Source organism: Culex pipiens, chromosome 3 (genome assembly GCF_016801865.2).
Source record: "Culex pipiens pallens isolate TS chromosome 3, TS_CPP_V2, whole genome shotgun sequence".
Taxonomy (NCBI): Eukaryota; Metazoa; Arthropoda; class Insecta; order Diptera; family Culicidae; genus Culex; species Culex pipiens.
Genome location: NC_068939.1, coordinates 61,862,055 through 61,887,439, shown reverse-complemented (window position 1 = coordinate 61,887,439; position 25,385 = coordinate 61,862,055). Strand labels below are relative to the sequence as shown.

Sequence of the window (25,385 nt, the reverse complement as noted above, 5' to 3'; positions counted from 1 at the left end):
ATTTTATGGGAAATTTAATGTACTTTTCGAATCTACATTGTCCCAGAAGGGTCATTTTTTCATCTAGAACAAAATTTTTCATTTTAAAATTTCGTGTTTTTTCTAACTTTGCAGGGTTATTTTTTAGAGTGTAACAATGTTCTACAAAGTTGTAGAGCAGACAATTACAAAAATTTTGATATATAGACATAAGGGGTTTGCTTATAAACATCACGAGTTATCGCGATTTTACGAAAAAAAGTTTTGAAAAAGTTGGTCGTCATCGATCATGGCCGTTCATGGTCACCCGCGACAGACACGGACGACGAAACAAAGAGAAACGCAAAAAGTAACTTTTTCAAAACTTTTTTTCGTAAAATCGCGATAACTCGTGATGTTTATTAGCAAACCCCTTATGTCTATATATCAAAATTTTTGTAATTGTCTGCTCTACAACTTTGTAAAACATTGTTACACTCTAAAAAATAACCCTGCAAAGTTAGAAAAAACACGAAATTTTAAAATGAAAAATTTTGTTCTAAATGAAAAAATGACCCTTCTGGGACAATGTAGATTCGAAAAGTACATTAAATTTCCCATAAAATGACATGTTCCAAAATTTTTTACAGTCGAGTAACGGAAAATGGGAGAATTTTTAAAACTTTTTTAGTGTTTTTTTCGATGAAAAATACGTTTTTTCGGAATTCTGAGTACGCCATCAAATCGGGCGTCTAATTTTACATAAAAGTCCCTTTGACACCAAATTTCTATCTCATCACCGTTTCAGGCTGCAAATTATTGAAAAACACCTCATTTTTCGCATGTTCAAAAATGGAAGGGGTCGTACCGCCCCTCCGTCACGAGATATCAAAAAACGGACCTCGGTTTCGTGATCAGGGACAAAAGTTACCCCTTAGGACAAAGTTTCACGCAAATCGAAGAGGGGTCGGGGCAACTTTTCCCGATTTCGTGTGAGTTGGTAGAGAATTACCCTTATATCATTTGAAAATAAGATATTTGCCTCTTTGGCCCAAGATCAAAATTGAGATTTGTTTAAAATTCTTGTTTACCTTGACCAAATCGGATGAAAATTGAATTGATATAATTAAATTTTTCAAAAAGGGTTGTGCGAGAAGAATTTGTTGAAAAGTATTCGAGAAATTACAGTTTAAGGTTATAAATTTATGAAGCACTTGACCTGCCATGGGCTTAAAAGGGTTAAATATGAAAATATCGTTTAATTTCAACCACTTTTATACCATGAAATTAATTCAATCAAAATAATGTATTACTCCAAGTAACCATATAACTGAAATCACACCATAAATGATACAAAGAAAAATCATTAAAAAACAACTTCGTATCATATGAAATTTACCCAAAGAATGCAACCGTATTTTAAAACTTGCTTCAAATATTTGATAACATTGAGATGTGATTACATTAAATAGTCAAGGTAAAAAGCGCTAGAAATTGGATTTTTAAGGCAAATTCAATGATTATCTATTTATTCACAAGTTGAAAGTACTTCTTCTGAAATAAGTTATTTGCCAAGAAAAACATTATTTCTGCATGATTTTTTTTTTCATTTCAACTTTATGGATGTGGAGCATAGAGTTTCTCTGTCCAAAAAAAAAACTCATAATGTTGAAAAATATGAAAACAGAAATATTTAGACTGGATCAGAATAATTTTCGTTAAATTTCAAATTTCCCGGGAATTCCCGGGATTTCCCGGGAATTTTGTAACCCCGGGAAATAGGACGCTCTAGGGCCAAATACTCAATATTACACCCTTTGAAATGGTAGTCTTGATTAAAAAAAATCAAAATATTGTTTTCTAAAAGATCGGAAAATTTTATAAATGTTTCACATTGTAACATTGACAGTCGGACCATTTCCATTGACATTAGAAGGTTTGTTTGGGTAAGACTTAAAAACATTAAATTTTTCTGTTTCTTTTTCTTTTATCCTACTTTAAAAAATCAAATTTTAACATTGAATGGCTTTATATTGAAAATGGTGCATTTAATCAAAAAAATAATAATTTAAAGTTCTTTTCGATTGCAAATTCGCAAAATTTGAGGTACGAGACTTTAGGTACAAGATTGATTTTTTAGCAAAAACAACTATATAAAAAAATAAAGCTTGTCGGAAAAATTTTGGCTTAAAAAATGCAAGGTTTTGTCCCTTAAAACACATGAAAAAATCGAAAATTTAAAAAAGGGATTTTTAGAAATCGGAAAATTGTAATGCATATTAAAAACACTTTTTTCATTCAAATGTTGAAACCATGGTGCGTAAATTCATTTTTTTTAATTTTTTGCCGCACTCGACTTTGGTCAGAGTCGAGGGACATGAACTTCAAAAAATAGCGGCCTAATTTGTGAACGGTTAACTTTATTAAAAAAAAGTTAGTTGTCCCAGATCGCATAATGTCCCATATGTGTTTTCATCACTTATTGGTGCAGTTTGGTTCAAAATCATGTGCTCTTTCAAAAAAGCCTTAAAGATTCAGTACTTTGTTCTAGAAATCAACTTAATACGAGGCCTTATATGTGGGACAAACTTGTATTGCGTTTGTCTCAGCTTGCCGTTTTTGCATATGGGACATTTATGCGAACATGGGCAGTTATGTACTTTCCGATTCCAAAATTGTCTCATTGATTTCCAAGTATAATGCTTAAAAAATCTGCTGTCCCGGGCAGACGGTAATAACGAAATTCATGCCATTTCAATAACAAATGCTGTTAAAATAACAAAAAATGTTATGGAATATTCTTGAAAAATCCATTTTTGCATAAGAGCTTAAAAACAGTTTATGTTATCATAACCAAATTTGTTATTGGTCTGATATTGGTTGAAAGTCAAAACAACTTGGGAATAACATTTTTTGTTATGGAAGAATAACTCCAACTGTTTTTGGGATGATCGGATTAGTTGTTAAAATAACAAAAAAGAATAACAAAGATTTGTTCGAAGAATAACGCAAAATGTTATAAGTCTGTTATTACAATAACAATCCAATAACAAAAAAATCATAACGGTGAATAACAAATCTTGTTATAAATAACATAAAATGTTATTGCCCTAGTATTTTCAAATAACAAAAAATGTTATTCCCACGTTATTTCCGTCTGCTCGGGGTCTCTATTTGAACTGTAGGCCCGATTTGCCCCAGTTTGTGCAAGTGAGTTAAGGCTTTGATAGGCATCATTCCCAATCGTCCATTTGGCGGCCATATTTGTGTGAGAAAAAAAACATTCAAATCTTGATTCAGAATGTATCAATCAAAAAATGGTTAACTTTGTGTTGTTTGTAGAAGAAATTTATGTATCGTTATTATTTTTTCATTTCAATTTATAATTTCTGGACCCTGAATTCAGAACCATCATTGAGAGTCATTGCTTCAAGAGTGAAGGACACCTTCTACGACCTTAAATGGACATTAAAGATAATATGAAACAAAACACCTAATTCGTAACTTATCTAAATTTAAATTGACTGGATGTCATATTAAATATATTTTCATGTTTCCGTTTCTGTTAACTTTCTACACCCAGAACTAGACACCGGCATACGAGAGGATAAAGAGCACGGTTCGGAAGTAAAATGGTACTGTGTGCGGACGGAGAGGATAAATCCCGAAATTATCGAGAGTATTTTACTCATGGGTTCATTTTCAAAAAAAGTTCATCTGTCAAAAAATGTACCGGTACCGAGACTCGAAACTAAGACCTTCGTCATACTGAACCGTGCCTTTGCCGTATGGGCCACCATGGTTCGATGATTAAGTGGCGGTCATTTGTCCATATAAGCCACTCAATGGGATGAACTCTTTCAATGAACGAATGAACACGCGAGAGGTTTATACTCTGGCGAAATAGTACTTTCCTCACGTTTCTTTTCGGGAGGACTATCCCCTCGATCTTTAACTTTGGGTGTAGGTATTATTGAAGACTTGAAAAAATATTTTTAGCTTTTCTTGTCGCTAGAAAATTAATGAATGAATGAATGAATAATTCTCATACCCGCCTGCGGCTTGGTCCAGTTCACAGGTGTACGCTTGATCAAACAAATCGTCATCTTATCTTAACGCATAGAAAATTAACAAAAGAAATTTGTTTATAAGAATTTTTCAATCTGGATCACAATCAATAATGATTGATTTACAATTCAAAGCATAACAAAAAATACATGTTTCCAATTTTAAGTTCTTCCAATCTATCTAAAAACTTCTGTCTCAGTTCAGATTGTAGTCTTGTTTATCATTGTATCAACGACGACAACAACGATGTAACACACTGACACACTAAATATTTCAAAATTAAAGAGATGCATGAGGAAACATTCACGTGGAAATCAAAATGTTTGATCCAAATAGATTTATTTCTTTTTGAAAAACTATTTTAATAAACATTTAATCACAACCACATTCAATTTTAAACCAGCTATAGCTTCACAAAATCCCATTCATGTGATCGACAGTCCGCCCATTTTCTTCACCAGCCCGGAGCTCATCGATATGAACGCAAAGGCACCCTCTTCCGGTATGGGGAACTGGTTCAGAATGCCATGTCCATCCCCTCCCGTAGCACGATTCAGCGGTTGTCCCTCGGCAGCTTTCTTTGCCGCTTCCTGGAGCGACTCCAACGGATACTCGGGCAAACTTCGGAACGGCCCGGTTAGCTGATGGTGCAGCAGATAACTCATCAGCGCCATCATGTAGTCGTTCCGGATGCCTTTGGCCCGAGCACAACAGTTCCGGTCCACCTGGCAAAGTGCCTCCAACCATCGGCAGGCAACCCGTAGCTTCGGATAGGCGTTCAGCGAGCGAAGGTAACTTCGTGCGTTGTACAAGAAGAACTCGAATTGACGATCCAGGAACTGAAAGAGGAGGAGATTATTGTAAGAATGGATCTACAGAGCTCAAACCGGAAGTAAACATACGGTTCCACGAGCATCCTTTCCACCACTGCACTGCTTCGCGTGAGCTTGGCACTTGCGAACGGCCGGAAGTTTAAGCTTTTTGCCCATTTCCGCGAGCAGTCCCAGGTGCTCCTTCCAATCGGCTTCGATTCCGTGCCATGCGGGAGGGTCAAATCTGGGCCGCTTGATTGTGGCGATTTCCGGCAGTTTTGCCGGTGGAGTCATATTGAACGGGGTCTGGATGTGGCCACTGTACAAACTGATGCACAGCATCATTAGGAAGCGGTTCCGCTTATCCCGGAGGTTCTTCACGGCCAGCGTCGGTTCCGCGAGCTTCGTGAGCCAACGGTTGGCAAGTTCTTTTTCCTCCTCAACGCGCATCACTGGGATCAGTTCCGTAAGGAGGGCACTGGGAACAGCATGGAGACAGTTGAAAGAGGAAAGCTTAAAGTAAACATTGAACCATACCAGTAATAGGCAAACTCGGTGTCCAGCGAATAGTCGGAGCTTTCGACCATCTTCGACTGGACCGGTTCCGGAAGGATGGTGCCGCCAGCAGAAGACGGTCCATCTGTGCGAGGAGCTCCAGGTGGCCTTAATCTTGACATTTTATTTATTTTCAAATTGTGACTTTTCAGTGTCTACTTGGATAATAATGCCTTGCAGGCAATGCACAGAGGTCCAGATTGCAAAATTAATTTTCCCATATTGTTTTGGTCACCGAGAACTGATGTTAATTTAATCTAATCGGTCTTTATCGGTGAAATCTGACGCAAATTTTAGAAGAAAGATAATGAAATTTTAGGTGGATAGGTCGACTAGGAGTCATAGAAGAAGATATAAAGGACGGAAACTAAGTCAGCGAAGGGCCATTTGAGGAAGTATGTGTGTGTGATCAAGTCTTTTAGCCTTCTAATTTGGCTCTGTACAAGTACTGAGCGAAACACACAGTAAATGTACAGAGACAACTTATTCCTGCAGCGTCATCCATATGACTCCCGGACGGCCAAAAGAAATGATCGCACACCGCCGATACATACAACCGGCACGTTACTTTGGTTCTACCGATGACATTTATTGCGTTCGGATATTTCTGGGATGTATAGGCGGTGTGCGATCATTTCTTTTGGCCGTCCGGGAGTCATATGGATGACGCTGCAGGAATAAGTTGTCTCTGTACATTTACTGTGTGTTTCGCTCAGTACTTGTACAGAGCCAAATTAGAAGGCTAAAAGACTTGATCACACACACATACTTCCTCAAATGGCCCTTCGCTGACTTAGTTTCCGTCCTTTATATCTTCTTCTATGACTCCTAGTCGACCTATCCACCTAAAATTTCATTATCTTTCTTCTAAAATTTGCGTCAGATTTCACCGATAAAGACCGATTAGATTAAATTAACAAAATTAATTTTGGAACTTTGATGTCTTTGTGGAGCCTTGAAACATTGCAACCAATTGGGTCCTAAAATGAAGCTTAGATTGCTGATATTATTGTTCACAGCGATAAAGCTTATTTTTCTGAGTACAACGACCCTTTGTACGACCATAAAGAGCTTAAAATGGATTTTTAAATCAATTTTGAAAAAATAACCCCGCGGTCCTTCTTGACAGAAAAGCTCCTACTTGACAGGTCGTTCCAAGGGGACCATAGTTGATCCATCGAAAAAATGTTGTCTTGTCAAAAAAAAATTTGCATTAAAATGAAAAAAAAAGATCAGAAATGGTTTTTAATCGTGTTTTTTACCGTTGTACATAAAAATTGGCATAGGGCTTTAGTACCCAATTATTGGAATATTTTGGTGTGACTCATTTTTTATAGCAAAAACATGGTGATAGGCGGCTCCTGTTTACTTCTTGCATTACATACCTGTCTCGAGACCTGTCTAGTAGGCCGTCCCAAAAAAATGAAAAGTTGTCAAATCTTCGGTGCTCACCCCTAGAATGATAGATTATGATGTCAGGAACAATGTTTTCATACAACAAAAAATTCCCAAAAATGGTTTACAACTCGCGCGCGGAGCTCGAATGAAAAAAGTGTATTTTTCGAGTATTTTTCAGAAATGCGAGTAACAATCATACTAAAGTCATTCAAATTTGGTCGCCTTGGGATTCAAGTTATAGTTTAATGTCCCCTGAACAAATTCCTGTACAGACATAGTTTATAAAAGCTTGTGTTTGGGCACGGCAGGGCGTTTTAGGGAGAAAAATTTGTATTTTTCAGCCAAAAAATTTCAAAAATCTCTCCCCAAGACGTGCCAAACATTGTGAGAAAATCTCATGTTTTTTCATGAAATGTTATTAACAAATATCGTTTTTGAGCGAGCAAAATAAAAATTTCCAAAATATATGCATTCCCGTTTGTAATCATAGCAGCCAATGTTTTTGCTAAAAACGCTTATATACAAAGAATTTTGAAAATTCGTCACTTTTTGTTCACTAAAATGCAAATATCTCGGATTTGCGTGGACATAAATTGAATTTTAAAAAAGCGAAATGATCTCCGTAAAATTTCCTATAGGCTGAATGCATTAGTTTTGGCTGCAATTTTTATTGGCTGGTTTTGGGGAGTGATTTTTAAATGTTTTGGCTAAAAAATACAATTTTTTCTCCCTAAAACGCCCTGCCATGCCCAAACACAAGCTTTTATGGACTATGTCTGTACAGGAATTTGTTCAGGGGACATTAAACTATAACTTGAAGCACAAGGCGACCAAATTTGAATGACTTTAGTATGATTGTTACTCGCATTTCTGAAAAATACTCGAAAAATGCACTTTTTTCATTCAAGCTCCGCGCGCGAGTTGTAAACCATTTTTGGGAATTTTTTGTTGTATGAAAACATTGTTCCTGACAACCTAATCTATCATTCTAGAGGTGAGCACCAAAGATTTGTCAAATTTTGATTTTTTTGGGACGGCCTACTGTCTAGTTGTTATGATATCATTAGATTTCAAAATATCGACATCAACTTTGAAAAATATTTGCAAAGGCCTTATCAACCCATAAACAAAAACTGTGTGTGTGTGTGTGTGTGTGTGTGTGTATGTGTGTGTGTGTGTGTGTGTGTGTGTGTGTGTGTCTCCAATCCAATACCCGCTAACCGGTAGCGATATTATGGGAAAGTATAGTTTGTATCAGACGTTGTATATGCCGAATGCTGATACAACTTATCTCAGTCCCGGGTATTAGGTGGTGATAGCCCTCGCGCTGCTTCCAACGACCCGTTTCAGAATGACAGAGCTCCTTGCGGTCCAATTCCGAGGTCGCTGGGCATTGTTCGGCCCCGCCTAAACATAGAAGCAAGCATCTGAAGGAAACTCGATCTATATTTAGACTTCCAATCCCGTCAGGCAAATCAGGAATCAGCGCGTATTTAATATGAGAAGATAACATGTTTCAACACTACGGATCATTTCACTGCTTGAGTGTAAACCTTCTGATGGCCGAATGCTTAGGCGTCCCAGACCACCAATCCAGAGGCGTGAATTCGAATCCCGCCTGATTCATTTTCGTTTTTTGTTCATATTCAAAGTTCAAATTCATGATTCCAAATTTCAAAGGTACCAACCAGGAATTGATCCCTGAACCTTCTGCTTGTGAGGCAGAAGCCGTAACCATTAAGCCACGGAGCCGGTATACAAATATATTAAATGTTTGTATCCACTTATAAACAGGAATTCTAGACTTTGTCTCAAGAATAAACTGTTAATTTATAAACAAATTTTCAGACCTGCCATGCTTTATGCTGTGCCGATCTGGACAAGCTGTTGCTTAACCAGGAAGAAGAAACTTCAGAGGATTCAGAACAAAATTCTGAAAATGATTCTGAAACTTCCTCCCTGGTTCAGCACCAGTGAACTTCATCAATTAGCCGAAGTTGACACTTTGGATGTTATGTCCAATAAGATAATTGATGCATTTCGACAAAAATCATTGCAGTCTTCAGCTGCATTGATCCGCTCTTTATATAGTTTATAAGTTAGTTTTAAGGTATCCCTTTTCCCTTTTGTACATGTAGGACCTCCTACATTTGAAATCACTGAATAGCGAAAGCTACAATATTTCATGAATAAATGAAAGTTGCTAGTATTTAAAATTGAGGTGAAAAGTCATCGATTGTGATTGGACACTCAATAATATTTTAACGACGACCTCTTTCTTGTTACGGCGATAGACTCGTAGATCTCAACTCCAGGGAGTCCTTGGAAGGCCATGGACATCCCTACATCAACCCATAAACAAAAACTGTTGTTTTAAAATTTTCTTCCTTTTTACATTAAATTGAAGTTCGGCATTCCCATTTTAGTGAAATTTGAATGTTTGGACGTCTATTAAATTCTTGAATAAATTACGAAATGCATTTTTTCAACGCCACCATTTTGGCCTTCATCTTGGATCAAACAATTCTAATTTAGTTTACAGTAGTAGTAGGGTTCATTCACGACAATCAACAATAAGACAACGAAAAGTAGGTTTTCGGATAACACTGACCTACAAAAAATACAAAAATGACTGTAAAAAAAATGATGTATGGAGAATCAGGGCGGTTAATCGCTCTTGCATATAACTTAAAATTGTATGTCGGAGCCGAACAGTACTAATTCTCCATAGAAAAATGTTGAATTTTGAAAAAATCAAAATGCACGTGTTTCTTGGGACCCCAAAATTCATGATTCCCCTTGAGTTGAGGTTGCGCAGACAATTTGTTGACCGGTGTAATCGAGTCAAGATTGTATATTATTTTGTACCAACAACTTAAGTTCTCAGAATCAGACATGTAGTGGGTGCCCTTAGGGACTCTCATGTCAAATATCAGCTCATTTCTAAATCATTTTTTTGAAAATAACTAAATTGGCTGAACTTAGGAAAAAATTAAAAAATGCAAAGAAAGGTTGTATTATAGTTGAACTTCTAATGAAAAGTTGAAACAATTTTACAAAACATGAATTACCGTTGACTCAAAACTATTTGAAATATTTTTCTAATTATGAGAAACAAAATTTAAGAAAAAGTAGAAAAAAAAACAAAAAAAAAATAGAATGCAAATGAAAACAAGCTAAAATTTATTTGATACATGCACTGAGAGGATTTTTTTTTCGAAAAACATAAGTAAAAATAGGTTGGTTCAACTTGAAATTGCTAATACAAAAATTATAGAAAATTAAAATTTACTTAATCCTCTACTGCCCAATGTTTTTATTCGAAAATTTTTATTTTTCCCGTGTTCAGTAGGTCATTTTGAGCAATTTTTGTTCTACGAAAAACTTAACTTCTCTTGTTTTATGTTTTTCTTGTTTCATTTGTAGTATTTTAATTTGCATTTATCTTGTTTAGTTAATGTTTGTTTTGGTAGTATTTGGCCTATTCTACCACCTGCTACCATTACATTTTGCCTATCTGTTTTTTTTCATGTTTTTACAGTCACTTTTTCAACTGTTTGCTTGTTTTTTTAGATTTTCTGCTATAAAATGGCACCATCATAATTTAAATTGTTTAAAAATTCATAGGGGCATATTCTGCGACTCTAGAAAAATTACTGCATACTTCATTTTACTTAAAAATAGGAAATGTTAGTTAAAAACACAGCCAAATTTGACCCAAAAAATGTCATTTTTTAAAACATTGGCCAAGTCGCATAAAACAAGTACAACTTATAACCCATAAATTCTCTAAAATTTTAAAATTTCTTCTTTCCAATGCTTTTTAAAGATTAAAAATTGGTTGAAAAATGGATTTTGGTGATTTTTTAAATCGAAGCCCGTCTAAAGGCAGGGTTGGGTTGTAGATTGTTAAGGGCCTTGAATAATTCGAAATAGTAAACATTTTTTGTCCAACTGTTACACTTCTTATCGTACATACAAACATCATTCGATCGTGGTGCACGTTTTTGGAGTAAGCCGCATGTCTGACTTATCACCACGACAGTCTGCGTGACGTCAGAACTGTGTCAGTCAAGTGATGATGGATTGAATTCCTTGTACTTGATTTCGATAGCGCGGTTTCATAACAGGTCTCGTGAACGAAGAGTAAACAAAAATACGATGCTTGGTATCAGTTTAAGGACGCTTCTAAAGTTGTTTGGATTAACAATTTTGAAAAAGATTGAAAAATCACAAATAAATTTCGAATTTTTGAATTAAAATGTACATATTTGTAATTTAATTTTCATTGAATTAATCACGCATCAAACAAAGAATTCACAATTACGCTTGACACCTGGGGCACGAAAGATGCATTCAAGGTGGTGTCACTGCTGTGTTTCTTTTGAAGCTTGCAGCGGAAGTTGTTGGGCGAGTCAGTACCTGCAATTGGATCACGCTACAGTTGAACTTTGTAAAGCACTTTTCTAAAAGCAGAAAAAAAGTTGATTTGAAATTCAAGTGGATTAAACATTTTAATGATAGATCGATGTAAAAAGAAACAATTTTTGATAATATTTTATCAACCGAAAATTCAAATTTAAAGCTCTTAAACCGAACAAAACGAAAGCCCACTGTACCTCGACGGTTGTGTTTACTCTTTAGCGTCGGCACAATTTAGGCGCACACCGCCGGTAATACAATACCGCGGAGGTTCAGCACACTCGGCCGGTCACGTGGACCGCGGTGGAAAAACGTGTTGTTGGACTGGCGAACAAATGAAAAAAAGTGTAACAAGTGCAGAATTCACGCGAGTTGTATTATAGTGTCTAGCTCAGCTCAGCTCGGGTTTACGCTGAAAATTGCCACCGCGCCACAACTATTAACTAACTGCTGACGGGTGACTGTCGTGAGTAGGCAGCTATTTGTTGTTGATGCTGATGGAAACAAAAAAAAGTTTGAACTTCCAGGAAAAGCTTGAAGTATCGTGTTCAGCACTTTTTTAGGTTGCACAAAAATGATAGAGACATAAACGAGCAAAGTTTTTCATAAAACGTAACAACTTTAAAAATCTACCATTTTTTTTTAAATGACCATATCCACAATTCTAGATCACCAGGAAGTTCAACGCAAACTCAGACGGAAACAATAACGCCATATTTACCCTGCCAAACAAGATGTCCAACGATCCGCGGCCAGTCACTCATTCGGCGAGTGCCAATATTTGCCCAGCCATCAAGCCACAACCTGCCCAAAACGACGACGATGCGTGGTGCTGATGCAATGTTTGAACTGTGTTATCATTTATTATGCGCCCCCATAGAAAAGTAAACGAAAAAAACGGCTGGTCGTTCTACCCGGGTTTTGCGTCAGTTATTGGTCAGTTTGAACCAGTTTGAATGAAAAAGTTTGCTTGAAGCAAAATTTGTCAATTGTTGAAGCATTAATCATCGGCATTAAATTATAAAAAATGAGTTTTTGCAACAAAATACAAAAACTGGATATTAAATTAGCTCAAAAGTAAACAAACTTTTCTGTGTGGTGCAAATCAAAATTGCATGTTTTCACTTATAACAGGAATATTCATGAGCTGCATTAATCATGTCAACACATATTCATTAAACGATACCTTGATTTGCTACTTCGCAGACTAGTGAGACATTTGGCAATTATTGGATATTTTTTTTTTAAAGTAAATTAATAAAAAGCAAAAATTATCTAACTCTTGCATTTGACATTTTTTTTCTTTATTTAACTTAAAACTTGTCAAACTTCAAAACCACCCCTAACCAATAAGGCAATTTGTTTGCCATGAATCGTTAACCCTTTCGGAAAACCGGATTGGGCGTAAAATGCCAGCACGCTCGCGGCAAGTATCCGTCAACGATCAGTTACACGCTGCTCCTATGAAACGTTTCAGGCTGCGGCCGGTTAATAATTTATGCATCGGCAAGTTTTGAACATTATTATTATTACTATCATTATTAGTATGCGTTTTATGGGCTAAACTTTTCTTGTTTCATAACATGTTTTGTGTTTCGCGAAAAGTTTTTGATTTTTTAATTTGTAAAAAATGAATAGATCCATTTGTTGAACAGTTCAGTATGCAAACTTAATAACTGAAAATAGATTATTTTTTTCAGTGTGGTAGAAACTAGGATAGTTAATTTGCTTACGTAAATATAAAAAAGATATAAATCAAAAAGCTGTCAAAGACAAACTTATGGAAAATTGGACGAGCTTTCCGGTAAAAATATTTACGAGACTGAAAAACCAAGTCTGTCATATAGAAATTGCCAACAACCACAAAAAAACCGTTTTTTCAACATTTTTATTTTTAAAACCGCTGTACCTTCCCAAGGATTGGACATGGGACAATGGTCATAATGGAGACTTTTATGTAAAATTGTCTGGAAAATCGATTCCAACTACTGGTTTTTAAAAATTTTGACGTTTGGACCACTTTTCAAAAAAACAGTTTTAGTAAATGATTTTTGTATTTTTTAGGAGAGACATACCATCCTGCATTTTTCGTCAGTCCTTTGGTAACATTTTAGGCTATTTCCTCAAAAATTTTGAACGAAAAAAAATCGTGACATCACCTTTAAATTTAAGTTTTAGACTCAAAAATCAAAAAATCTCATAGATGTGGCGTGTATTTTTGTTTCAGTGTGTCAGCCCGTCCAATTTCCTACAAGTTTGTCTTTGACCACTTTTTGATACGACGCAACGGCTTCGAGATACAGTAATTTTTAAATTACAAAATTCAAAAATATTTAAATACCTTACGCCCTCCTCAAATGTTATTTTCGAGTACTATTGGCTCCATATACACAAAAATGGCTTATATAGGCCTAGGATAACATGTCTACAAAGTTTCATTGAAATCGGAGAGGGTCGGGTACAAAAGTACCAGAAAAATTCCTGATTTGAGCTGGAATTGCTCTTTTAAGAAAATCCTATCACAACGCTGAAGAAGGCAAAGTTTAAATATTTATTTGACAATATAAAATTGATGACTTATCCATAGTTTGATCCCGACACTAATATTTTGTTCAACAATACCCTTTTTTGCCCATCTGATTCAGGTAGACCAATATTTATTATTTTTTTTATGGGATGATTGTTGGAAAAGATTTAAATGACGATAATAAAAAAAACCAGAATCACAAAAAACTTTAAAGGATCGATATTTTTTCGTTTATTATAACGTAATTTATTTTAAAAATAAACAGTTTTCCACGTACAAGCTAATGTGAGTTTAAAATTCAAACCACCACTCAAAAAAATTGGGCACCCCTGAGGAAAATCAATGATAAGAAAACGAAAAAAAACTTCTTTCGTGGTTCGATTATACAAAGTGAAAACTTTGCGATTCCTCCGAATTATCGAGTCTGGAATGTAACGAAAAAAAACATAAAAAAAAATTTGAGTCAGTATTTTTTTATTCTATACAATATATTTCTTGTTTTTCCCTATATGAATCATACATCGCTTCTTCAGCAGATTTGTTTGAAAATACATATCCGTTTTACTCAGTTTTTAGAAAATAGATCGGTGAAACTAGTTTATTATTGTTTTGGATTTTGCTATGCTAGATCAATTCATCATGATCTTCTTGTCGCACGTGCGTTTTGGGCTTATTTGAGTTAAGGACATCATTTTATCCAGTTCTCAATTCGTCAATTCGTTCGTATTTCAATCCTAAGAAATTAAATAAAACCGAAAAAAAACTCTGAGCATTGTTGTCACTCTTCATATGAAAGAAGTTTCAATCTTGTCGTGCCATCTTGACACACCCTGAACATTTCAGGTCAGAACGCGTTTGACACACGTACATGTCCAACTCCTGTTAACATTTCCAATTATTACTCGGGACTTCGGCACCCAATACTAACCAAACTTCGGGACAATGCACAGAACGTTCAGCCAAACAAAACGTGTTTGTTATTGTTTACATTCTGTGCTCTAGTGTTTGTTGATTCATGGTCAAATATTAAAACGCAGTTTTCTCAGTACGTCAAAAAGCGGCATGCGACAAGATCAGGTCAAGTTGACAAATTATTGATTCCAGTTCACATCTTCTCTTCATAAGAACAACATCGCCAAAAATAAATAGAATCATAAAAGTTAAAAAAGTATTCATGCGGGCTCATTATTTCCCATCAAGCGCCACAACACAAACTATGCCCTTCAATTCATACACATTTCAATCGATTCGATTACGGCGAAAAATACCACAAGCCGGAAAATGTCACCGACGAATCTTCCACGAAGCGAGTCTAGACTGGAAGACGATCGCCGGTGCAGATTCCAAAGGGCTCAATTTCGCGTTCGCGACGAGCAAAACAAACAAGCTCACGAATCAAGTCATTCCAGCAATTAACCACGAGATCAATGTATCAACTGTCGATCGCCTCCATATTGATTCGCGAACGTGTGGTACAGATCGTCCGTGCCTCAATTGACGGTTATTGTCGTTTCATTGAGTTCAATCGATCTGCTGCTGACGAGTGCTTCTAGTGTTTGCTTCTCGAAAACACCGTTTGCCGTATGGAAGTAACAACGCGCGGTCTAAAGTGACGAAAATAGAGACGCTGTTGAATCACTGAAACTTGCACGATCGACAGCATTACAGTTGAGCGAAGCCAAGGCATTGGACGCGGGCTCAATTGAGGGAAATTGTTGCTAATTGTTTCACAATTCCTTTGTCGATTTTGCGTCCCCGCTTGATGGCGATTGATACCGGTGCAAACTGGTTTCAATCTTGGCTCGTGGTCGGTGCGAATGAACCGAACGAAATTCAGAAAGAATTAATGTCAAAAATAGTGTTTGTTATGAAAATATTTTGAAGGAAAAAGAGAGGAAACAGTTTGATTTCTGTTTGGACGACATAGTTGAGATAATCTGAGTTATTGACAAATTCTTCGAGCTTGTAGGGGAAATATACCCTTTCTCAGCCCATTTATATTATCGGCATATAAGAATTTTGACCATGAATAACATCATTAATAAAGTGTTTCTGACTATTTCAAAGTAATAAATAGCTCAAATCAAAGTGAACTAGCAACTCTCTATTGTTAATGTATCCGAAAATGTTGTTTGAATTACAGCAAACTGCAAAAGTGACGAGAATATGTCGAAAAGCTTAGAGTGGCGAAATTTATTATTTGAATTATATTTCAATTAGATCATAATTTCAGTAGTACCTTGGTGAACAATAATAAAATTTAAATAAAAAGTGAAATCTTTTATGATTATTACATTCTGAAAACGTTGTAATGTCGCGGAAAATGTACTCGTTGCTTGTTTATTAGGTTTCTTGTAATTTCGTTGCCAAAAATTGCAGAAAATACACTGCCCCTTTTCGTATAATGTCTCATATCAGACATTTCCCTTAAACTTCGGGCAAAGATTTATATTATTTTTTGATTTGTATGAAACTTTGTGTGTATTCTATGAAATAATCAGTCGTTTTACATCGCTGGTCCGTTCGTCCAAGATTTGATACAATTTTGGCAGCTGTCTATACAAAAAGGTTTTTAAAATATTCAAAAAATTGTATTTGGAATATTGGTTTCACACCGGAATTTCCGATTGATTTGGTGTCTCCAGCAAAGTTTTATGTTTTGCTTAGGACATTTCAGAAAATAGTTACACTTCAAAAATTCTTTTAAATTGAACTTTTCACACAACAATTTGGATTGTGCAAAATAAACATTTTTGAAAATCTAATTTTTCGTTATTTTTTAGATCAGTGTTTCCCAAAGTGGCCAAACAAGTTCCTGGGCCAAAATTGTTTTGGAGTCAAAAAATGGCATCTTTTGAGCTAGTTTGGCACTAGTTTGTAACAATTCATTTGGCAGTGTTGCCAATTTATCAAATAAAAATATGATGATGGAAAATTATTTTGACTCAATTTTTGGATGTAAAATTAAATAAATTTGCAATCAAAATATTCTTTACGTAAATTTCGATATCATGATATCCACTGAAAAACGTTTATTTTTGTTTCTAAAGTGTCTTTTTTAACCTTTGCTAGGGTCTGATTAGATTAGACTAAAGTGACTTTTTTAACCTTTAAATTTCATGACCAAATTTGACCACCTATAAAAATAATTACACAATAAAAATGAGGTTTCTCTACATCACCAAATCGCGTTGAATTTTTAGGTGACGATAACTTAGCAAATATGCGTCCGATTTTTATTGTCAAAAAGTCCTGTCCCGTCCAGACTCGATTATCTGAAGCCACTATTATCCGATGATTCGATTATCCGAAGTGATTTTTTTACAAGGCCTTCGAATAATCGAGTCTGGAATTTACCAACAAAAAATCTAAGTTTTCAAACAAAAATATTTTCAAAGTTTTCAAATCAACCCCAACATTTGTTATGGTCGAATTTAAAAATTTATAGGCCCTGACAAATGTTGGGGTTGATTTGAAAATTTTGGAAATTTTGGAAATATTTTTATAATATTTTATAAGATAAACAATTTAATTCACGAGCCATGGTTTCAACACTTGAATGAAAAAAGTGTTTAAAAATACATTATACACCTGTTGTTTAGCAATCATTAGTTTTCCAAATACCTAAGTATTGACGAAAATTATTTTTTTTCAAAAAAAAAGGGTTTTTGTGGTACTGTACATTGGAATTTTATAAAAATTCAAAATATTTTAATCTTTCTCAAACTTGCTAAATATGGTTATAAATGCAGAAAAATGCGTTTTAGATTGATTTTAGTAGAGTTGACTTCTACTTTCATTAACATTTTGAAGTTTTTGAAAAAAAATATGCCCCCATGATTTTTTGGGTTAATTTTGAAGGGAGGGGTGACATAAATTTTGAAAAATATTTGCAACGGCCTAACTGCGACTATATTCAAAAAAGTTACCTTAAAACGGCTATAACTTGACAACGGTGCACTTTATCAAAATTTCACTAAAGTACTATTTGATTGCAAATTTGATTTAACATCGAAAAATTAAGTTGAAAATTATTGCGACCAATTTTTCGATTTTTTTTAAATCAGTATTGATTAAAAAATTCATAATTCGGTCAAATATTTTTTGCCCGTTCTGGCAATTTCTGAAAAGTTGGCATTTAATGTCCCCTAAAACATATCAGAAAAAAAATAAAGATGCAAAATGGCGAAGGCACCAAAAAAGTTTCAGCCGGATTAAAAAAATGCAAAAATTAAAATAAAAAAAACGATTTAGTAGGGAATTGCTCTAAGAATATTCATATTCAGATAATTATTGTATAAAAACACTAAAAAACGATTCAAACTTTAGTAAGTCCTGAATCTATCATTAGTTTAGAAAAAATATGCAGTAATTTTTATAATGTCCCAGACTGTGTTTGGCACGCATTAAAGCAAAGGATTTAACCAAAGAGTATTGAAAACATGGTTTGAAAAAGTTGGTCGTCGTCGATCATGGCCGTTCATGGTCACCCGCGACAGACACGGACGACGAAACAAAGAGAAACGCAAAAAGTAACTTTTTCAAAACATTTTTTTGTAAGATCGCGATAACTCGTGATGTTTATAAGCAAACCCCTTGTGTTTATATATCAAAATTTTTGTAATTGTCTGCTCTACAACTTTGAAGAACATTGTTACACTCTAAAAAAAACCCTGCAAAATTAGAAAAAACACGACATTTTAAAATGAAAATTTTGTTCTAAATGAAAACATTACCCTTCATGACATGTTCCATAATTTTTTACAGTCGAGTAACGGAAAATGGGAGAATTTTTAAAACATTTTTTGTGTTTTTTTCGATGAAAAATAATCTTTTTTTTTCGGAATTCTGAGTACGCCATAAAATCGGGCGTCTAATTTTAAATAAAAGCCCTTGACACCAAATTTCTATCTCGTGCAAATTATTGAAAAACACCTCTTTTTCGCATGTTCAAAAATTGAAGGGGTCGTACCGCCCCTCCGTCACGAAAAATCAAAAAACGGGCCTCGGATTCGTGATCAGGGACAAAAGTTAACCCTTAGGACAAAGTTTCACGCAAATCGAAGAGGGGTCGGGGCAACTTTTCCCGATTTCGTGTGAGTTGGTAGAAAATTACCCCAATAAAAAATAAATGCATATCAAAATATTAAAAAAATGAAGGAAAAGCCAACACAGGAAAGTTTTTCGTAGAACAACAGTGGCTTAAAAAGTACTTCGATACACAGAAAAAATACAAGATTTCGGGAATAAGAAAATAATGAAGAAATAAAGTTAAACAATTTTGTTAAGATTTTCTATTTTAAACTCAAAATATATTCATTTTTACAAAAACAGCTCGATCACACCCCGTAAATTCGAGCCGATCGCGCCACACTTTGCCTCTATCTATCACCCTAGGAGATTAACATTCATCATTCTCCACCGCGTGGTGGCCAAGTCCGTTCAGGTCAACGACACTCACTCACGAAGTCCAGCCAGCAACACACCTCCTTCCACAGCTGATTTAGCACTATCATCATCCCCATAACCAATCACCGGTGAGCGGCTGACCGACCTCAAAAACCGTACGTATATTGTCTGCTCCTTTTCAACCTTCAAGCGATGTTTATGCTAAGAGCCACCATGCAATAATAGCCACAAACCTATCGATCAGCGAAGCAACCATTCAGCAGTTTTGGCAAACGCTCGTTTCCTGCCGTTGTTCGCTCACTTTCCAATATTCGGCCAGGGTCTCTGAACTGCTGCTATTCCACACTGGTTGAGCCCTTTCAGAAGATCCAAGGGAACACAGGTTGAACCGAGTTTTGCTTCAAACTGGCCACTTGTTGAAACCTTCAGCACTTTGCCTTCGAAAAGTCCCGACTTCGAATCCCAAACTCAACTTAAGGTGACACTTTGCACTGGACCCTTAATACACGGGACGTGGTTCAGCGGGCAGTGCTGCTATCTCGCGCCGCGGCCGGACACTGAATAAAAAGTGGGCACGTTTTTGACCAACATTTTCCCGGCACTTTTCGCTCACACACGTTTTTTTTCTGTTGTCTTATGTTTGTATGTATCGTGCGCCGCGCTACTGTCCAGCACTGGTCAAAGACGGCGGCGACGTTCGCGAATGACAACAATTACTCCGGACACCCCGAGCAGAGGAGTCCTCCGCGGGCAATAAAAGGAATTAAGAACAGCAGGCCGTGCGTCGTTCGTCCAGCGATCGACGACTGAACACTGAGCGTGGTGGAGGCGCTAGCTAGAGTGAGGTTCGGCGATCCGTCCGGACGGGGCGATCTGGCCGGTTGATGAAGGATGGGATGGGGGAGGTGAACTCATACTTCATGAATATTTCATCTTTTTTTTTTTGGTTTTTTGCTTCTCTTCTGATAGACTGACGAAGCTCTGTGTGAGGATAGTGTCTAATTTTTGCACCACTCTTCCAGGTCTTTGGTCAAATATTGATCAGGCATAAGAGGAGGTTATTACGGATTGGTTGAATTGGTTCGAATGAAGGCAAACGAAGATGTGGGGGTGTACAACAAAGTGTTTCAGTAAATTTAGTGAAACTTTTTATTCAGCGAAGTAGAATTCCCCGACTGTTGCCTTTTGGGACCCTACTTACTTTTTATCTTGCAGTTCATGTAGCATAATTTAATATGTATTTTTGATTTAAAACAAAATCTTGCTAATGGTTCACTTCTAATGCATAATGTTTCCAATGATTTTGTGGAAATGATGAAGAAGATGTAAGATTTTATTCAAATCTTCAAGAGTAGTTAGTTAGACGTATCCGATAGTACAATAAATACTGAGCCTGGACAATATTGAAACAATTCTGAGTTAAAAAGCATCATAGTTCTGAAAGATATCGATAGTTATTTTTTTTTATTATTTTCACAGTGGACTCCCTTATTGTCGATATTGAAGAGACCGTCGAAATATAGAATATACAATGAAAAATCAAAGCAAGCTACTTGAAGGGACTGAACAATTTACTGACGGTTGGAGCAATATCGATATCGAGAAGATCGACAGGCAGAGAGTCAACTGTATTTCAAAAAAATCAGAATACGAAATTAATTTGTGACCGAGATAAAATCGATGCCTCTGTGGTCTCTTGTATTAAATAGCTAGGGATCCCAGCAAGCTTAGTACATGAGTGTTCACAGTAGGATGCAGGGGCGTCGACTCTGGTGGGCACGGTACTTTTTGTCACAGAAATATTTGAAAATAATATTGATAACTCAGTTGAAACATGGTGAATGGAACTAAGGTTATTTATTTTCTTAAAATGGTAATTTTGGGCAAGCTTAAAATTTCTTCAAAACCTATAAATTGGGCAATTTTGGAAGAGAAATTTAAAAAACTTAATTTTTTTAAATGGCCTTTCCATAAATTTTTTTTGCGAAACATAAAATTGTTTCAAAAATATTGTTTTGAAGGCAACCGCTTTACAGAAAATAGAAAAATGTTCACGAAGGCTGAGGCAATTTCAAATAATAATTTACTAAATTCAAATTTACCTGAATTCTTCCTATTTTATTAAAATTTACCCTCTACTGTGAATTTTTTTCGCAGATTTTTATATTTCCCGTGTTCAGGAGGCCATTTTGAGCAACTTTTGTTCTACGAAAAACTTTGCTTCTCTTGTTTTATTTTTAAGGATTTTTATTTGCAGTTATCTTATTATGTTTATGTTTTTTTTTCGTAGTATTTGGTCTATTCTACCACTTCCTATCATTACATTTTGCCATTCTAATGTTTTCGTGTTTTTACAGTCACTTTTTTATTTTTTTTTTGCTTGTTTTTCACATTTTTTGCCTTAGAATGGCACTATTATCATTTAAACTGTACAAAAATGAATTTAAAAAGTACTTAACATTTAGGAAATATTAGTGAAAAAACCGCCAAAGTTGCCCTCAAAAAATTTTTAAGCATTGCCAAAGTTACACAAAACAAGTCAAACTTCCCTAAAATTTTTGGAATTCTTCTTTCCAATGCTTTTTAAAGATCTAAAATTTTTTAGACGTCTAGAGGCGGGGTTGGGTTGTACAGGGTTAAAAATCAAAAAATTTAATAGCTTTATTGTTTTTGGAATTGAATAATTTTTTTATGGGCATCGCGTCACGTCGCATGGTTCAGTTTTGAATTTTTTAGACCCCTAAAACATAACAAAAAATCTCGAAAATAAAAAAATACATGTTTTGGAATATAAGCTTTAGTTATACAATGTTAGACAAGCATTCATTCCGTATATTTTTTCAAAAGAAATAATATTTATAACCTACAACTTTGCCGAAGACACCAAATCGTTCAGAGAGTCCCTTCTCAAGATACAGAATTTCATACATTTACATACCCATTTTATGTGACCAGTCCCCAGGATTGTATAGAAACCCTTTTGGAAAAGTTAAAGATACAAAATGAAATTTGAAATGAATGGACAAAAAACAAATAACAAAAAAATACAAATAATAGTACATAAAGACAACCGTTGAGAACTGTTGTTAAGATAAATACCTAATAAACCTTGAAGGAAGTTAACAAAAAATAATCAAAATTTACTTAACTGCCCAAAAACACATATATGTCCCATGTGCACTTTGAATTAAATTAGTTAAAATGTTATGTTTGCAATGGGACATTTTTGCGATTATTTTTTCTTTCCATATTGGATGATTTGGCTCGAGAACTTAAAACTCTAGTTGGATATTAATTGACCAAAGAGTCAATATAAAAAAATAACTATATTGGTTAAAACTAAAAATACAAAATGTTGCTTGGGACAACTTTGCATTTATGAACAGTACCGTTTTTTAAACAACCTTCCAAAGGTAAAAAAATAAACAAATAATTGTGTTATCAAATATAACAGTATTTTTAGATTTATTTATGTTCGTTTCATATGCGATAACATTAGATTTCACTCGCCACGAATTGCATAAAATATTATTTTTTTCTCGGTTAATGCAGCTCATTTGAATGGGCATCCCTTACAAAATATAAGAATTTCTCATAAAATTCATTCATTACAAATTATTTTTAACTTATAAAGTTTCTGCCAGATTCAGAAACACATAAATTAAATTTGTTATTGTATAAATTAAGCCTGTCACTAGATTTGTGGGAGAGGGGGGGGGGAGAGATTTTTTACAGAAAGCAGAAAAGCAGATGCAACGGAACTTGTCAAATTGATTTAAAAAAATAATACCTGTTCAGAAAAATTCGATTATGACGATTTTGCTCTGGGCTAGAAATTCACCTCTGTTTGGTTCCCGGCTGTTTTATACTTACGGAAAAAACTGTCATTTGAAAACATTAATCCGAAAAGTAAACACTTTTTCATGTTTAAGATTTGAAAAAAATAAACAAAATAATCGACCCCCATTGTCCCCTACGAAAGAAGTGAGCCGCGCTGACCGTTTATAGTTGAATCTTGCGCATAATAAATCAAAAAAGTAAAAAGATGAGCGGACAGGCGATAATAGAATATATATTTGCCCACTTCATGTCGGTGGCGGTGCTGGCCATGGCATTGATAGGCACGTGGATGATGGCCATTTTTATGGAAGGTTGAGTCAAACCCGAAAATCCAGCAAAGGTTATTTTTATTGAAACATGATTTATTGAAAAACACTTAATATGACATAATGCGATAAGGCTTAAAATAATACTATGAAAGACATAAAAAAATATCTCTCGTTCATTATTTAAAGGTCATGTGAACAGTCTGATATTTATCGTAAAATATTGGACCAGGCCACCTCTAAATCCTTAATGAAAACATATGACCACTTGTTGCATTCCAAGGAACCGAGGTCCTTGTCTGAAGTGATATACTTCAGTGCGGTTCCTAGAACTCCCAAACAGTCCCGCTGGGAGGATCCGCTGCCAGCATTGTCCACGGACCAGTAGTTGCCAAGAGACCTTTTGCTGCGGCTGCTGCTGCTGCTGGTGTGGGGCAAGATAAGAGTAGACAGAAAGAAGAAAGGACCAGTTTGGCAGGTTCTTTTGCGCGAAACTTGGTGGATGAGCCGTCGAGGGCTGAACTCGCCGTGTGGAGACACGCAATCGTGAAATTTGAAGGAGAACAGTTAGAGGGAAGGGTAGGAAAGGGAGAAGGTGCGTCGAGGGGCAGCACATTTAAGGAGCTGGCAAACAACTCGTGCCACTCCCGGAGTTGGATGTTCGTCCACCACCGGGGCATGTTATGGTTATGAATGGGATGGTCGGAGATGGTGCCAGATATCGCGTGACTTGTTCAATGTGATTTGATGAAGCCAAGAACACTTTTTTGCTGCAAGTAATGTAGATTTCAGTTTGATTTTTTATGTTCAATATTCTTTTATCATTTAATTAATACAAATTAATCATGATTAAATCCACAGAAAAATAATTAAAATGATCAAATGAAATGCTAATTACAAACAAAGTATTTTTTAATTAAAATCCATTCAAGATGTGCCCTAATCAATTGCGAGATCTTCTAGTTTATTAGAGAAATCTTCACGGTCCATGCTGGTTATATGAAACACGAAGCTAATAATTGTCCAAAACGAATCAATTTGAAACGCCTTCACCTCGAGCTGTCTCTAATTGAGAATGCATCCTAACAGCGAAATGAGTTTCTGTTTGGATTAAATTGTGACTATCACAAATTGATTCACCATATTATAGAGTTACATGTTAAAAAAATGTGAAAGTTTCATATTTTTTTATTCAACCCCTTTCAAAAAAAATTTTTTTTTTGGGAAATTTAATGTTCTTTTCGAATCTACATTGACCAAGAAGGGTCATTTTTTCATTTAGAACAAAAATTTTCATTTTAAAATTTCGTGTTTTTTCTAACTTTGGAGGTTATTTTTTTAGAGTGTAACAATGTTCTACAAAGTTGTAGAGCAGACAATTTCAAAAAATTGATATATAGACATAAGGGGTTTGCTTATAAACATCACGAGTTATCGCGATTTTACGAAAAAAAGTTTTGAAAAAGTTACTCTTTGCGTTTCTCTTTGCTTCGTCGTCCGTGTCTGTCGCGGGTGACCATGAACGGCCATGATTGATGACGACCAACTTTTTCAAAACTTTTTTTTCGTAAAATCGCGATAACTGTAAATGTTTATATGCAAACCCCTTATGTCTATATATCAAAATTTTTGTAATTGTCTGCTCTACAACTTTGTAGAACATTGTTACACTCTAAAAAAATACCCTCCAAAGTTAGAAAAAACACGAAATTTCAAAATGAAAAATTTTATTCTAAATGAAAAAATGACCCTTCTGGGTCAATGTAGATTCGAAAAGTACATTAAATTTCCCATAAAATGACATGCTCCAAAAATTTTTACAGTCGAGTAACGGAAAATGGGAGAATTTTTAAAACTTTTTTAGTGTTTTTTTCGATGAAAAATACGTTTTTTTCGGAATTCTGAGTACGCCATCAAATCGGGCGTCTAATTTTACATAAAAGTCCCTTTGACACCAAATTTCTATCTCATCACCGTTTCAGGCTGCAAATTATTGAAAAACACATCTTTTTTCGCATGTTCAAAAATGGAAGGGGTCGTACCGCCCTCCGTCACGAGATATCATAAAACGGACCTCGGATTCGTGATCAGGGACAAAAGTTACCCTTTAGAACAAAGTTTCACGCAAAT

At 35.3% G+C, this 25,385-nt stretch overlaps 2 protein-coding genes across 7 annotated transcripts in view; both read right to left on the bottom strand.

Moving 5' to 3' along the window:
- The window catches only part of LOC120431243 (anion exchange protein 2), a 126,779-nt gene that overhangs the window by 97,533 nt on the left and 3,861 nt on the right, over positions 1–25,385 (bottom strand). Inside the window, exon 1 of one of the 6 annotated variants that reach the window (XM_052711028.1) lies at positions 19,383–19,894. The exons of 1 other annotated variant lie outside the window; for it this stretch is intronic. The gene's annotated coding sequence lies outside the window, so the exon portion shown is untranslated. Of the gene's footprint in view, positions 1–19,201; positions 19,221–19,382; positions 19,895–25,385 lie in introns of those variants that run through there. 4 more of the 6 variants (XM_052711022.1, XM_052711030.1, XM_052711031.1 and 1 more) reach the window with 4 other exon arrangements.
- On the bottom strand, positions 4,335–5,560 carry LOC120414493 (uncharacterized). Its single transcript, XM_039575692.2, has 3 exons — positions 5,376–5,560; positions 4,929–5,316; positions 4,335–4,865 (listed from the first exon to the last, which is right to left on the bottom strand). Exons 1-3 carry the CDS (start codon positions 5,513–5,515, stop codon positions 4,452–4,454), a joined length of 942 nt encoding a protein of 313 aa, XP_039431626.1. The 5' UTR covers positions 5,516–5,560; the 3' UTR covers positions 4,335–4,451.

Bases quoted from the DNA above. Each gene is read 5' to 3' on its own strand.
- LOC120414493 (XM_039575692.2), bottom strand. From the start codon at position 5,515: ATGTCAAGATTAAGGCCACCTGGAGCTCCTCGCACAGATGGACCGTCT. The intron at 5,317-5,375 runs GTATGGTTCAAT...TGCTGTTCCCAG, and splicing joins ACCGAGTTTGCCTATTACTG to TGCCCTCCTTACGGAACTGA. The intron at 4,866-4,928 runs GTATGTTTACTT...CTCCTCTTTCAG, and splicing joins GAAAGGATGCTCGTGGAACC to TTCCTGGATCGTCAATTCGA.